At 40.4% G+C, this 17,114-nt stretch overlaps 1 protein-coding gene across 2 annotated transcripts in view; it reads left to right on the plus strand.

The window, feature by feature from the left end:
• The first annotated feature begins 3,245 nt into the window (after positions 1–3,245).
• The window catches only part of fbln2 (fibulin 2), a 53,827-nt gene continuing 39,958 nt past the window's right edge, over positions 3,246–17,114 (plus strand). For both annotated transcript variants that reach the window (XM_018093681.2, XM_031901143.1), the window contains exons 1-2: positions 3,246–3,347; positions 6,974–8,332. In XM_018093681.2, the coding sequence (XP_017949170.2) occupies positions 7,060–8,332 (1,273 nt within the window). In that variant the 5' untranslated portion in view covers positions 3,246–3,347; positions 6,974–7,059. The remainder of the gene's footprint in view (positions 3,348–6,973; positions 8,333–17,114) is intronic.

The raw sequence follows: 17,114 nt of genomic DNA on the forward strand, positions 1-17,114 counted from the left end.
AAATAAAGGACACGGTTAATACTTACATCACTTGAGGATGGTAGAGGATTAATGTAATTTTTAGTCATAGGCGAAGATAGGCTCTGTGACACCATTGTAGAGATTGGTAGGGTTAAGGCTCACCTTCTAGGGTTTCTTGTATATTTGTTCCAGATCCCCTACAGCAGAAATGGATCAGGGAGGAGACTATGCCCAATTTCCTCTTCAGTACTGTGGTTCCTTCACTTAGGCCTAGGGGAGGCTACCTCCTGCTATCAATACTTGTTGGAGCACAGGTTGCTCTTTCTAGCTATCCCTGAGATGTTCCTAGAACGTGCTATAACAGTAGCTAACTGACTAAACCTCATTCGCAGTGTCCCTGTTGTCTGGCTTACACTAGAAGGATTGTCCCTCTAGGGCTGAACATCTTTACTGGGCCCTGTTGTTCCAGGCTTCTTAAACACATCCACCTGGTACAACAGTGGAGGGCCAAAAAGGAAGTGCCATCCCTTTTACTATATTACAGTGTGCAGGAAGTAGTCACCAAACCTATAATAATACACATATGCTAATAAGTGAAAGTAGACATATAGGCTTCTGACTAGTAACTAGGGGAAACTAGTAGGAATTTAAAGCCATAGGGGCTATTAACCCTATTGGTCCCTACAGATGTATCTTGAGAATAGACTTACTTGGGCCTATATGTGAAGTCTTTCGGGTTACTAGCTCCGTACTACACAAATAGCTGATGTTCTGGGGCTTGGCATTAAGACCCCAGGCTTGTACTGGGAAGTCTTTCTAAACTCTGCATTGGGAATCCACTTTGTCCCCTTAGCAAACAAGACTACAGATATGTGAAAACATTGCGGAAAATAAAGGAAATAAAGGAAATAAAGGAAAATAAAGATTCACCGCAAATACCACACTAAGGGGGGCATTTACTAATGTTTGTATTTTTTTCTTACATAAAAATACATTTTTTTTTTACATTTATTATGCAACAAAACTGCCACAAACCCAAAAGTAAAAATACGCCATCTGAAAGCTGTAGAAGTCAGTGGAAGCTGTCCTTTTTCAACTGGCTAATCTTTCTTTGCTTGTGGTTTGAAAGGTTATTGGTTTTTCTTTTTACTCTTTCCTTTATGACAAAATAAAAAATTAGCATTTTCACCATTCGTACTTTTTTTTAAAAAGGTTGTTTTAATTAATCCCTTGGCATTCGTGGTTTTAGAGAAAATGATTTTATTTGTGGTTTCAAACACCTTTAAAACCACAAAAGAATGTTGATAAATGGGCCTCCCCAAGAACTTTAAGATTGGCTTCCACGAGTATGAAGGGGATCATACCAACATTCTCACCAAATGTAACTGTAAATGGACTCGTGTTCTGGCCACTGCCGAAGGGGCCACACACAGTTTGAGTGCCAGTAGCCGAACAGAAAAAAAGATGGGAAAGGCATCAGGCTACCAGCAGGAAGCAAGAACAGAAAAAGAAGCAACTGGCAGCTATCAATGTACTATTGGTTACAAATAGAAAAAAAAATAATTTTTTCAAACTTTTAGAACTGTGCGTATTTTCCACGACTTTTTCGTACTTTGCGATAATTTGCGCAACAATTTGTGAGACAAAATCGTATTTGTCGCAATGAGTACGAAAGTTTCGGATTCATTCAAGCTACAGTATCGTGACTTTCTTTTGGCCAGGTTGGAGCTGCAGAGTGCCATTGAGCCCTATGGGAGACTTTCCTTGGGCCAGGTTGGAGCTGCAGAGTGCCATTGAGCCCTATGGGAGACTTTCCTTGGGCCGGGTTGGAGCTGCAGAGTGCCATTGAGCCCTATGGGAGGCTTTCCTTGGGCCAGGTTGGAGCTGCAGAGTGCCATTGAGCCCTATGGGAGACTTTCCTTGGGCCAGGTTGGAGCTGCAGAGTGCCATTGAGCCCTATGGGAGACTTTCCTTGGGCCGGGTTGGAGCTGCAGAGTGCCATTGAGCCCTATGGGAGACTTTCCTTGGGCCGGGTTGGAGCTGCAGAGTGCCATTGAGCCCTATGGGAGACTTTCCCTGGGCCGGGTTGGAGCTGCAGAGTGCCATTGAGCCCTATGGGAGGCTTTCCCTGGGCCGGGTTGGAGCTGCAGAGTGCCATTGAGCCCTATGGGAGGCTTTCCTTGGGCCGGGTTGGAGCTGCAGAGTGCCATTGAGCCCTATGGGAGACTTACCTTGGGCCGGGTTGGAGCTGCAGAGTGCCATTGAGCCCTATGGGAGACTTTCCTAGGGCCGGGTTGGAGCTGCAGAGTGCCATTGAGCCCTATGGGAGACTTTCCTAGGGCCGGGTTGGAGCTGCAGAGTGCCATTGAGCCCTATGGGAGACTTTCCTTGGGCCAGGTTGGTGCTGCAGAGTGCCATTGAGCCCTATGGGAGACTTTCCTTGGGCCGGGTTGGAGCTGCAGAGTGCCATTGAGCCCTATGGGAGACTTTCCTTGGGGCAGGTTGGTGCTGCAGAGTGCCATTGAGTCCTATGGGAGACTTTCCTTGGGCCGGGTTGGAGCTGCAGAGTGCCATTGAGCCCTATGGGAGACTTTCCTTGGGCCCAGGTTGGAGCTGCAGAGTGCCATTGAGTCCTATGGGAGGCTTCCCACATCATGCATTGAAGTGTCAAAGTCAGAAAGGGTTTTGCGCCGTTAACGATCATAGGGATACAAAAATTTTGTGATCGCATACTCATCTTTTAAATACGAAAATTTCTGAACTTTCGGATTGTAAGTACTAATTTTTGTGACATTTTTGATCATCAGAAATGATTGGATTTCGTGATTCGTATTCGTACATTAGTGAATCGGCCCCATACTGTACTGAGAGCCAAGGGAAAGGGCAAGATGTATCTAAATCAATTGATACAGACCATGCACCAATTAGCAGTACTATACACAAAATCATATTAATGAGACATAAACATGGGAATGACACCAATAAAATGCATTGGAAGCATTTGTGTAAATAGAAAAGCAGTCAGATCCTAGTGCAATAGCTGCTCCCACACACACACACACACACAGGCAAAAATATACAGAATGATCTGATTTCCTTGGAAAATAATTATCCTGTTTACCTTTTAACAGATTGGAAAGATCCCCTTTGCTGAATAAATATTCTATCCCTAAGTGTTCTGAAATCGCCTGAAATTCAGGGCTATTTTCCTTAAGTTCCTAGGGGGCAAAAGTAAATTGACTTTATCATACACATATGGTACTGTTCTCCTCATATTACATACAACACATTCTTTTTTTTTTTCTCTTTCTGGAGAGGGATTCTGTGTCTCCGCAGCTCAGCAGACAGACTTGCAGGAGAAGTTGCCTTATTCCGAAAATTTGCAGGTCAGTCCACTTTTTTTTTGAATGAAAAACAAATACCTGTTTTGCACATAATTATATGTGTTGTAAAAATGTATTTTTTTAATTAGTTTAATTAACTTCTCAGTGAATTTTTTTACAGAGCAGTAAATGTTTAGTGCAAGCTTCTCACTCATCTTGTAAACTGCCTCCTGTGTTCCTACTGCCTGTCAGTTTGTTGTGTTCCGACTCAATACACAGCGGCAAGGCTGAATTTTTATAAACTTTCAGAGAGGTTTTGAGAGACAACAAACAATAAAAACAGGAATAGGCAATTGTATGGGAGGCACGTGGTATCTGCATGTTATTGTATTGAGAATAATATGCCTGGAAACTGGTTTGTTGTATGCACTTGGTTAAATGTCTTTTGAGTTTTTATTTTATAGTATTACAAAAAAAAACATAAGCAGTAGAGCTGCTGGCACTCCCCTCAGTAAAGCACTCTAACATCATGGTGGGGAGAAGGCAATACAAGTTATAGAAGGAAAACTTTGTGATTTTAGAATGATTTATTACTATACTATACTTTTATTTTTTAATATACTTTTATTCTTTTCCCTGGAAAATAATTGCAGTTTTCTTTTGTCATATTACAGTTTAATAAAAGACAGGTATGGGACCTGTTTTCCAGAATGCTTGAGACCTGGGGTTTTCCAGATAAGGGGTCTTTCCATAATATGGATCTCCATACTTTAAATTTACTAATAAATAATTTAAGCATGAAATAAACCCAGATGAATTGTTTTGCCCCAATAAGGGTAATTATATCTTAGTTGGAATCAAGTACAAGGTACTGTTTTATTATTACAGAGAAAAAGGAAATCATTTTGGGAGATAGCCTTCACGTAACTCAAAACTTTCTAGATAAGGGGTTTCTGGATAATGGATGTTATACCTGTAGTATGTGTTGTGTGCAATTAAAATGTATATTGCAAAGTTGCTTAGAATTATGTTTTCTTTTATTAGGCAAACAATTATATTTTGGGTTGATTTGTCCTTTGGAGGACATTCTGTATAATACGTCCTATACATGTATATTTATACGCCCAGGATAAAAGAAAATACATTATAACTTCAAAATTGAAAGATTTTACATCCTTAATTGCTGTGACCCAGGGGATGTTTGTATCACTTCTACTTGTGGTGATAGGCAAAAAGCCCACTACCTGCAGCAGATTGTTTCCCACTGATGTGGGTGGTGCCCTCCATGCTACATTGCAGGCTGATAATTGCCCCTGCAGTCCAGCCAGTAGTACTTCTGATTCAATCCAATGGTTAACAAACTGTTGTGGTCACAGGCATTTTAGCTGCTGCTAAAAGTACAGAACTGGCTACCCAAAACCCAGTGTGCCATTGCCCTAAGGCAAAGTAATAAGGTTACTATTCTATCATCATGGGTTTCTGATTATTTTGACATTCACCTAATGTATAACAAACAGTATAAAATACTGGTGCTATATATATATATATAAAGGATCAGAATAATGATGGTAATAAACCTATTGTAAAGTAATTAATGTGAAAATACTAAATCCATTTACTCTAATTTATCATTTGCATTTTCTGAAAGCCAGAATTGATATATGTAATTTAAATTAATATAAACACTTTTCAGGCGACTGGAAGCAAACGTGCATTTTCAAACATGTTTGTAGCACCATAAACACGTACACAAATTCACCCTAAATGAGTTCCAACAAGCCAATAAAAGAGTTCCACAAACAGGAATGAACAATGTTTGAGGCCAAACAACCAAACACTTGGCTGGTCTTGGTCTGGTGGAAATACCAGTGAGTGGGTAGCCCTCAGGAGGGATTATTGTACTGATTACATTTTAATTTTTAAATTGAATTGGATAGAGAGGTGTCAGGATTATTTATATGCAACAATGTTATAAACATGGCAGGGGGCAAACCTACTATGGTGACTAGTAATGGCCTGGTGATGTGTTTAGATACATCTTGAAAGAGGATAAGGCCAGGGGAAATCCAGCTAGCTGGGAATTAGAGCAAAGTTATGCTTTGCTAAGTGTGAAGATAAGACGAATGTTGATGACAGGTCATGTCCCAGCGTATCCACAAACAAGCATTTAAGATAAAGCCTTTAAAGTGATACTGACACATTCCTATAATTGATATAAATGTGTCGCTATCACAAATAAATGATTATTTTTAATGAAATCTCCCAGCCCTCAGCAGTAGACACTGTGACATTGCAGGGGGAGCAGTCTATCAGTCAGGAAGTTATGGCTGTTGCCTCCAGCCCAGCATGAGTGACACAACCAGCTCTTCACACAACTTAAAGCCATGTTGGATTGTGACTATTAATGAACCCTGGGCTGGGGATGGTTTAACAGGGTAGTTTGAAAAAGGAATCAGGCAGTTACTTTGATAGTGACATGTTCCTATCATTTTTAGGGTGCATCAGTATAAATGGATCTGTACAATAAGGCCAGATGCGAGGATTACAGGAATGCCCACATGTGATTACCTAAAGGGATCTTACATGCCAGCTTTTTTGGCATTTTTATTAGGGATGCACTGAATCCATTATTTTAGAATAAATATACCAAAAAATGGATCTGAACTTGCATATGCAAATAAGGTAACGTAAGGGTTAAAGAGTGTTTATGTGACAAAAAGTCATGTGATTTAAAGTATTTGGTTCAGCCAGAGGCATGAATTCAGCCAATCCAAACCCTGACTTAGTGCATCCCTTGTTTTTTAAACACATATATGTATTTTGTCATTTCCAAAAGCAGCCCTCTGTTCTGTTGGCTTCTGAACACGTGAAGCGCAAGAAAATGCAGCATGTGGCGTATAAAAAATGTCATAAAATGCAACTCTGAGCGCTCATGGGTACAACCAGGCAGATTATAATGGAAGCAATTAGCGAATGAATTCAAGTACGCTCAAAACTGTGTCAAACTTTAGATTATTTACATAAAAATATATAAAGATAATCCTAGAAGAGTGTGTCAAAATGGGTTGACATGCTATTTAAGATCTCTTTGACCCCGATAAAACATTAAAATGTCTTCTTTCAATGGAATGGCAATGCAAATGTATTGTGCACAACTGAATCTAAGCCAGTTTCTGGGTCACATAACCATAGTAACCCCTAACTTAGAATATACTGTATCATAGAAATAAGCAAGTCTACTTTCTCCTAATGAAGGTTATCAACTTCTGAATTTTAGAGCACACTCATCCTTGGTTCCTCCCTGTCCTACCCACTTGGCAATAACTGCCGCCCTAGGCACAGGACTTTTGGTGCTTATATAGAAAATACAGGCCTACTTTGGGGTCCACAAAGTCTATTTTCAGTTGTTACAAATTAAGTAGCCAAAACAATCAGCTGCAGCTATATTTATTATATATTATGGACTTATTCTATTTTTGGTTCTGTACACACTGGTTAACACATCTTATCTAATAGCAGGTCAAGTATGAAGACCAACTGCAATGTAATTTTCTGCAACTTAAATACAGTAAGTCTCTATACAACCAGTTTCTATCAAAGATTAAGCACAAAGGGAAGTCAACAATTGAGTGTATCAGATTTAAACTGATTTCTGACTTGTGTCTAATAAGTGTTATCCTCTTCTCCAGGTGCTCATTAAGAAACTTCAATAAAACCAACTTTTACACCACTATAAATTCATTTTATCAGATGTTTTGGGGCACCTTGTTTAAACATGGCCTCTGATATCTGCAGAGACATCTCCACCAGTTTCCTATGCATTGTAGTCCTTCTGCTGATTGGCTCACAGACATCTCTGGCCCAGAAAGACTGCACAGATGTGGAGTGTGAACCCCCAGTAAACTGTATTGAAGAGGCAATAGAGGAAGGTTCTTGTTGTCCCACATGTGTACAGTTCGGCTGCACATGTGAGGGGTACCAGTATTATGACTGCGTTAATGTTGGATTCAAAGATGGCAAAGTGCCCGAGGGAGAATCGTACTTTGTTGATTTTGGAAGTACTGAATGTTCCTGTCCAGCTGGAGGAGGAAGGATTAGCTGCCATTTTATTCCTTGCCCAGAACTGCCACCAAACTGCATTGACACCCTTCAGCCAGCAGACGGCTGTGGTCAATGCGGAAGAATAGGATGTATCCACGGGGAAGAGAAGTATGACGCAGGACACACTTTCCACATGTCTTTGTGTAAGTTTTGCCACTGCCCCAATACTGGCGGTGAGTTAATGTGTTATGAGATTCCAGATTGTGACCTGGAATTAGACAGCACTACTCCGCTCATGGATACACCTGACAGCGATCCAGAAAGACAATACGATTACCCATACAGTCAAGAACATGAAGCTACTGAGTTGGCCAACCCAGCTGAGAAAAACAATAATTACAAAAGAAATGCCTTGCAAGATCATTCACTTTTGGATTATGATGATGGCTTGGGCGACTCTTTAAATTCTTCAAATACAAAAGTTTATCCTTTTAATGAGGTTGATTTCACCACCTCGAGTTATAAAATACATCCTACATCTGTACAAAAAGGATTAAATGCAACTTCCATGGCTAATGCATACAGAACAAAGCCCACTAACACAATAGCCATAACTACAACACCTACTTATAATGACAGCCGTCTGGAAGAAACAACAGCCCAGCAAATCACTTTGCATCCACATATTGAGCCAGAAGTAATGGGTCTAAAAGACCCATTCAAGTTCAGCAATGTTTTGCCTACAAGTAGCAAAGGAGACCTAAAAACAGACTTTCAAACTACTACAGCACCACACACAATGTCACCAATGAGCAGACATGAATCTCCTGAAGATAAGAGAGAAGAACCTGTCACACAGTTAAACTCTATTCCTACTGTTGCTCCCACCCCACAACAGCAAGAAAATAGTCAACAAATGACAACGGAGTCATCCACTACCCTGCCTCACTATATAGAAGAAAGATATGACCCGTCACACATTTATAATATCTCAAGATTGCATGACGGTAAGTCATATTGCTCATTCTTTGAGGGTTTGTTCTACAGGTATCCAGCTATATTATTGGTACAGGTATTGGACCTGTTATCCAGAATGCTTGGGGCCTGGAGTTTTCCAGATAAAGGGATTCTTATGTAATTTGGATTTCCAGACCTTAATGGGCACCTATCACCTTCAAATGGTTCCCCCACCAGAGGTGCAGGCTAACAGAGCCCGGGGTTTTGAGGAAGAGGGGTCTTTCCGTAACTTGGATCACCATTCTTTAAGTCTACTAAAAAAAAATTTAAACATTAAATTAACCCAGTAGGATTATTTTGCCTCAAATAAGGATTAATTATACTTTAGTTGGGATCAAGTACATGGTACCATTTTATTGCTAAAGAGAAAAAAGTATATATGTTTTTAAAATGTTGAACTGCTTGATTAAAAGGGAGTCTGAGAGATGTTCTTCCCGTAATTTGTAGCTTTCTGGATAACAGTTTTCCGGATAAGGGATTCCATACCCTTATATTGTATATTGAAAAAAGTAATTAATTAAGGGGGAACTCCACCTAAACACAACAGTCCCCCAAGCCCCGGCCCCTATTCTCCTGCTAATCTTCCTGATTAGTTTGAGACTCAAATAAAATGTAACAGTAGTCAGCTGTCCTGAGCCTTCCTTCAGCCTGCATCCTCCCAATCCCACAATTCCCTGCACATGTGATGTCAATAAGGAAAGGAACATCACAGTGCAATGCATTGTGGGTTATGTAGTTCCTGCATGCTGTCTGAAAGCTGTGAAGAAGTTGTTACAATTTGTAATATTGATGTTTTAGTCCCTTCTCCCCTGCCAGGATCTCAAATGATGCAGAAAGAGAACTGTTTTGCAGCTGGATTTCAGCATATAAAAATGGTATTTATTCCTACTTGTATAAATATTAGGGGTTTCTGTGTTGTGTGGGGCTTTTTAACAAATTCTGGTTTGGAAGCTGGAGTTCCCCTTTTAATTTGTTTTGAGGGTTTGCATTCCCTTTGAACCAGATCACCATACGGTGGCTTCCCCACTATAAAACACAAATTCTGCTGACTAATAATCAGTTCTACACCTCCGCCTTGTTTCTGCAGTGATATCCTTACACAGCCAGTCCGGAAGTTTGTAGGAAATATGACTTATATGCCCAATGAATTGATATATATTAATTCTGCTTTTATTAAACCTAGTTGGTTTAAAGTGTTAAAGAAACTGGAAGCTGGAAGAAATGCCACTAAGCTTTATATTTTTGAGGCAAAATATTTTCACTTCCATAATAGCCCTATATGGTCAACATCCATTATTCGCTGTCCTTAAACCATCCGTATCCTAAAAGTGTACAAGTGCTTGAATGAACAACTGGATACTGAGATAAGTTTATCTTGGAGACGTAGCAGGGAAGGTCTCAATGGAATGTATAAAGCTGAGAGCAGCGCTCAAGGCTGTTGACATGCAGAAGTGTTAAGAGAGTGTTCTTTTCCACCAGATTGTGCCAGTGTTAAATATAAACAAGTTCAACCTGGTTTTGATACAAAACAGCTCAAAGTGGTTTAGGGAATTAGAGCTGTGGGGCAGGGTCATGGTGAAAAGAACAGAACAGTACATTTCCTGTTACTTCCACTAAAATGTTAATGAGCTGGATTTTATATTTCTTAAAGGACATGTAACCCCCCCCCCCCACCAAAAAAATCAGCAAACAGCCTCTTTGAAATGTTTAAATACCTGCCACTCCTGGTAATAGTAAGGCTACTGCATCCCCTAAATCACTTAGGTTTCCTTCTCCTCCTCTAACCCATTTTGCCCCCTACCTTGAGAATTGACTTTGGCTCTTGGCTTACTGAGCATGCTCAGTTCTAGTGATGAGAGAATCTGTCCCATTTTGCTTCATAGAAAAAATGTTTTTGTTGCACGTGTCTTTTTTTTTGCTGGCGACCGCACCTATTTTGCCACAACCACGCCCAATTTGACGCCACCACGACTTTTTTTGATGTGAGACAAATTTTTTCCCCGCCAAATTTTCACTAAGTTTTTGCGAAACAATTCGTCAATGGTGAAATGCGGAAATTAGCTGCAAATCCATGCTTTGCGAAGTTGGTTTCCCTAGAAATGCTGCTTTAGCTGCGCACTCTGCGGAAAAACATGTTTTTTCTCCTAACCTCCTCTCCTGAGCTCAGATTAACTGTTACAGGGCTCAGTCCAATGAGGACTTTTTTAATAAAGTAATTTCTGCCCGTGTAAGCCTGCATTCTAAATTGCATGAACTTTACAGCACACCCGTGGTTTGCAGATGTAAATGTCACTGATGATGTGTATGAAAGAAAATGTCCACCAGGTAAAAACCTGCTATTCGTTTTAGGAAAATGTGATGGCGCATTGTTGTGTGACTTTTTTGTCGCCCGCGTCTTTTTTTTGGCAGACATGGATTCGCAGTGAATTTCCGCATTTTGGCATTGGTGAGATGTTGCGAAACTTTAGGGAAAATCCACCACGAAAGAAGTTGCCGCACGTCAAATAGAGTAGCAGTTGCGTCAAAATGGGCGCAGCCGCGTGAAAATAGGCTCAGTCACAGCAAAAAAAGGTGCTTGCCTAGCGTTTTGCAAATTTTACGGCGATGCAAAATGGGACAGATTCGCTCATCACTAACCCTCATATGTAATAAAAGGCTCAAAGTTCGCCCCGGCACAGTAACTCATAGCAACCAATCGTATGGTTTCATTTAATCAGGTGACTAGTAAATGCTACCTGCTGATTGGTTGCTATAGCTGATAAGAAGTGTAGCAAACTTTGCTCCTGCATAAAAATCATTCATTTGAAAAAACTTTCATTTTTGATATTTATTAAGTGGAAAAAAAAACATGTAACTTGAAAACTTCGCCATCTGAAAACATGCAAAGTCGTGCAGAAGCCAATGGGCAAAATTTTAACTATTTATTTGATTGAAGTTTTTTTAAATTTTTTTTAAACTTGTTAACCCATTAGAATTGGTAAGAATTGAAGAATTAAAGTTTTCTTTAAGGTTTTATTAGATCACTTTTTTTATTCAAATTTTGATAAACAAGGGCCTAAACCATACAATGGAAAAACTATTTTAAAACTATTTTTTTATTATAATTATGATATGAATGTTTTATTCATTTTAATACATTTTCATTTGGAAATTAATTTTAAGGTGAGCAGCCTCTTTTAACCTCTATATCTTTCGTTTTTGATTTTTTTTGTGTGTGTACAAATATTTTTGCTCCACTGAATCGCTTTGTTCTCTCCTCTCTTACATTTTCATTCCTGGTTTTCCAAATTCCAGGATTCTTTCCCGTGAGTCTCACACGTTAATCCTTAGCTTGTAAGTAAAGGTTTTATTGTTCATTCCAAAGTGTATATTTTGGCACCGCTCTTGGAGCATTCCAGACGGTTCCTTTACAAGTTCCATGGGTTTCACACGGCCCAATGATGATCCAAGAAAAAATGATTTTCGAAATTGCTTCCATAAATCATGGTGGCTACAAGTACTCTGTGTCCTAAATTAAATGCACTGTATATCACTTCCCGTCTGATGCACTTGTACATTTATAGAATTTGACATAATTGCTTTTCCTCTGCTTTTTGAAATGGCAAATATGTTATAAAACAATCAGGGCCGGATTTGAGAATAGGGTGCCCCAAAGCTGGGAGGCGCGTCCGGTCCCCATTGCTCTGTATGCAAGCAAAATTGTGCCATCCTAGGCCCGGGACTTAGTGACCTTGTCTTTCCACAAATCCAGGCCTGGCATTAATCATCTTTATTTTGGTGGGAGAACTTTATCATATTCTAGTCAGATATGAAATAGAAAGAATATAATATGCCCCCACAGCCAAAGAATCGGTGGAGAAACAACACATATATTGTGTATATACTCGTGTGTATAAACGTATTAATAGTTGCAGGAGTAATACTGGCAGAGCAAAGCCTCTACCCAAATGTTCTGTTACAAATTAACTGTCACCATAAGAATATATAGAAATTATTTTATGATTCAAGAGGAGACATTTGTGTTAACCCATTCAAACCTGCTGCTGTTGAGCTGTACGTCCCAGAATTCGATAGAAGCTGCCATGGAATATTGGAAATTATTACTCAACAGCATCTGTCTGTTTTAGTTTATGTATGTCTATGTAATCATATGATCAAGTTTATAATGGGTCCTTTAACATTATTAGGGGAATCATGTATATTAGAGTAATCGGTAGGGTGTTTAGCCTGGGCTCCCTAGATCAGATAATGTCAGCGGATCCTAACCAAAAAATACAACAATATAAAATTTACTGTATTTACCAATTGTTACATACTACGGTAGGTTGAAGTGCAGGTTTTAGGGGTCAGTTATGGATCCCTGGGGCGCAAGTGCTATTGCCCAGGGTATGGAGTGTACCCTTTTAGAGCTCATCTAACAAGTACTTGTGGCTCATGAATGCTGCCCGCCACTTCTTGCACCAGACTGAAAATCCTTATCGATGGACATTGGGCACTCCCTAACTTATGTGTCTAAATAATGTACAAGTTAAGGAATGAGGACAGTAGGGGTTACACCTAAGTGCCTCCACCCACCCCTGTTAAATAGACCACTGTCTTCATGGGGCTAGCCTCAGGTTTCTGTGCTCTGGGCATTCAGCAAGGGCACACAGGTGTGTGCAAATGGCCCATTGCAGCCATTTTTTCTACTTTGCAAAAATTGCTCAGTGCATCGCTTGTCTATCTGAGGCTCTGACCACTCTTTCTTTATTCACACTCCTTCTGTCATCTGCACTTTCTCTTTTAAAGCTCTTTCCTCACTCCTCTAAATAAATATGGATGGCAAAGGGCCAGAGGCAGATGGATTCCAGATAAATGTTCTCATCCACATCGGGAAACATATGATATGTATGATTATCATTTAATTGAGAATTGTGGTAACTACCTAATTGTTTTATGTCAAGCTTTACAAGAAGTATTATTATACTTGGGCTATTGTGAATGGCATGGAAACCATCATCTGTACTAAACAAACCAAATGGCCGCATTTTGGATTATGTTAGCTCTTTTCTGCAAATACGAGTCTCACTGATTATAATCATTCATTCAATTACTAGAAGACAGGAGTTTATCAGTTCCAATACTTGCCCAAATGGTTATGTTGTAGAACAATTCTGTTTCATAATAATCTGGAGCCTTCATTTAGTTCATAATATTTTCTTTGGCTACAGAGTGCTTGTAACTTTGTGATTTGCAGTACCATATTCCATATGGTATATCCATATGCTGCAATAGAATAGCACCTCAGGCGGTGGTTTCAAAAGTTTTGTGATTCAGAAATGATAACTGAAGTTGAAAATGTAATTCACCCTTGAGTAAAGAGGCAGGGCTGAGGTTATCATAGTATTTCAGAAGTGCTGGGATCTGGTTCCCCAGCGTTATGCTTCCTGTCTAGCAGTATGGGCTGAGGAGCACAGAAGATCTAACCTCAAACTACAAATGAATAACTATTTGTCATATCATTCCTCAAATCATATTCCTTATAAAGATATACAGTGTAAACTGTATTTAATGAATTTTTGGGAACAACAGCCAACATTTCTCTAATGACTCTCAGGAAAAGCTGTGGTGCCATTGCCCAGGACTTTAGGTTGCCCATGGTACAAAAGACTGCACCATCAGACTTATGCCCTCAACAGAAGTTGTCTAATCTCAGAGGAAACAAATATTCTCAAAGTTCCTCAAGGGTAAAGCAGCATTTCAGTAAGTAAGACAACACTCTCATGATGTGCAGTGAAGGCAAGTACAGAAAATTATAATGTAAAGATCAGTAATAATAAAGTAAAGAGCAGTAGAAATGGTACAAACAATAACTGCTCATTTCAATTTGGATGGTTAACATAGTGAGACACTCAAACACCCAATAATAAGTGACAAGTCAGGAGACGCTTTGCTTATTTGTATACAAAGCACAAGGAATCCCAACAGGGAAACCCAGCTTCTCTCCTTCCCAGCTTCTCTATAAGTTTATTAGAGAACTGATGAGTCTCAATAAGGATGAAACTGGTCTGTGGTTGGCATCTGATCGGTAACTGCCCTGGCTGTGCTTTAAAACCTATTGGGGGATTGGGTTGCCTTTTTTGCCTCTGTTAATTATTCCACAAAAATAGAAAGTGTTTCTTTCTCAGGATTCCCTCTGCTTTGTATAGAAATGGGGAGAGGATTTTCTCACTGCAAGCTCTTCGAGTGCAACCGTTTGCCTGGCTCTACATATACTGATCAGAAGACTCTGCAGCACATTAATAATGGGGGTCGAATCCCTTTAGCCTACAGGGAAATGCATAAAATGTAAATGTTAGGAGCAAAACTGGGTTTCCTTCAAACAAGTCCTTCTGCTTTTCATTAACATGATAAACATTCAACTGGGCTATAATAGTCCATCAGTGGTAATGAATCAATCTTATTTATTATGATTTCTCACCTTTTGGTGAGCTAAAGCTTGGGAAACTGCCATCCATCTTTGCAAAAACATGACCTGCCTCATGATTAAGACTTCCCGATTTGTTGTTTATCCTTGGTGGTAGAAGTGGTAACTACCTAAGTTTATTCTTGACATGAAGTTTATATGTGCATACCATACTTTACCATGGTTTTACTAATATTATGGAATTGCCCCAGTATGGAGCCCACATATTTTGTTTTCAGCGCAGTTTTCCCTCCATACATCTGTTCTGTAATAGGCAAAAAGACATCAATGCTAAATATATAAAAATGGTACTAAAATTCCACTGCTGAGACTTTCCTTTGGTAATTGAATATTTCTAGTTCAAAAGCATTCCAGAACTTTTGATGTGGAGGCACCAGCAAGAGAAAATGGATGCCAGAGCAATCAAACAATATATGAATTTCACCAATAGGTTTCTGGGATCATTGTAGTTTATTGTAACACTGATTTCTTTCTTTTGCAGTAATTGTTATTCATGTAGGATCAAAGCATCAGTATGCTTGGAAAACATCATATTACACTTACTTTCTAAACATTCTGTTGGCTTGCAGAGTAATTTATGTGGAAATAGCATAAACAATCACATACATTTGCTATCTGTAATATTTACATGTCTCCCCCCATTTGTTTGAAGGGAATTGTCAATTTGCATTAATTTTTATAACTCGATTCTTAAAATGATGACTATTTCATAAAAGTATAACAGTTTAGCATACAAAAGCATACAAGTTTATTTAGTCTTCTGCCATACAGGGTTTTAAGGGGCCAAAGACAGTAGAAAGAGGCATGCATGAGATTCTGGCTGTAGTATATCAGGTATAGTAGGATCCTATAGCTTTGAGGATAATAAACTCTGCAAAGGAAATCTAGATAATAGCCTCTGGGAAGGGACAGTGGCTGTGGGATAGCAGGTATAGTAGGGAGAGATGGTGCCTATAGTAGCAGTGGGGGGATAATAGCCTCTGGGAAGGGACTGGGGCTGTGGGATAGCAGGTATAGTAGGGAGAGATGGTGCCTATAGTAGCAGTGGGATAATAGCCTCTGGGAAGGGACTGTGGCTGTGGGATAGCAGGTATAGTAGGGAGAGATGGTGCCTATAGTAGCAGTGGGGGGATAATAGCCTCTGGGAAGGGACTGGGGCTGTGGGATAGCAGGTATAGTAGGGAGAGATGGTGCCTATAGTAGCAGTGGGGGGATAATAGCCTCTGGGAAGGGACTGTGACTGTGGGATAGCAGGTATAGTAGGGAGAGATGGTGCCTATAGTAGCAGTGGGATAATAGCCTCTGGGAAGGGACTGTGGCTGTGGGATAGCAGGTATAGTAGGGAGAGATGGTGCCTATAGTAGCAGTGGGGGGATAATAGCCTCTGGGAAGGGACTGTGGCTGTGGGATAGCAGGTATAGTAGGGAGAGATGGTGCCTATAGTAGCAGTAGGGGGATAATAGCCTCTGGGAAGGGACTGTGGCTGTGGGATAGCAGGTATAGTAGGGAGAGATGGTGCCTATAGTAGCAGTGAGATAATAGCCTCTGGGAAGGGACTGTGGCTGTGGGATAGCAGGTATAGTAGGGAGAGATGGTGCCTATAGTAGCAGTGGGGGGATAATAGCCTCTGGGAAGGGACTGTGGCTGTGGGATAGCAGGTATAGTAGGGAGAGATGGTGCCTATAGTAGCAGTGGGGGGATAATAGCCTCTGGGAAGGGACTGGGGCTGTGGGATAGCAGGTATAGTAGGGAGAGATGGTGCCTATAGTAGCAGTGGGATAATGGCCTCTGGGAAGGGACTGTGGCTGTGGGATAGCAGGTATAGTAGGGAGAGATGGTGCCTATAGTAGCAGTGGGGGGATAATAGCCTCTGGGAAGGGACTATGGCTGTGGGATAGCAGGTATAGTAGGGAGAGATGGTGCCTATAGTAGCAGTGGGATAATGGCCTCTGGGAAGGGACTGTGGCTGTGGGATAGCAGGTATAGTAGGGAGAGATGGTGCCTATAGTAGCAGTGGGATAATGGCCTCTGGGAAGGGACTGTGGCTGTGGGATAGCAGGTATAGTAGGGAGAGATGGTGCCTATAGTAGCAGTGGGGGGATAATAGCCTCTGGGAAGGGACTGTGGCTGTGGGATAGCAGGTATAGTAGGGAGAGATGGTGCCTATAGTAGCAGTGGGATAATGGCTGGGGAAGGAACTCTGGTTGTGCAAGTAAAGTAAGAAGAGACAGGGCTCTGGGCTGTGGTTTTCAAATAGCCGGTATAGTAAAGTAAAATTTGTCAGCTGTTATAGTAATAAATGCCTT

This window comes from Xenopus tropicalis, chromosome 4 (genome assembly GCF_000004195.4).
Source record: "Xenopus tropicalis strain Nigerian chromosome 4, UCB_Xtro_10.0, whole genome shotgun sequence".
In the NCBI taxonomy this organism is placed as follows: Eukaryota; Metazoa; Chordata; class Amphibia; order Anura; family Pipidae; genus Xenopus; species Xenopus tropicalis.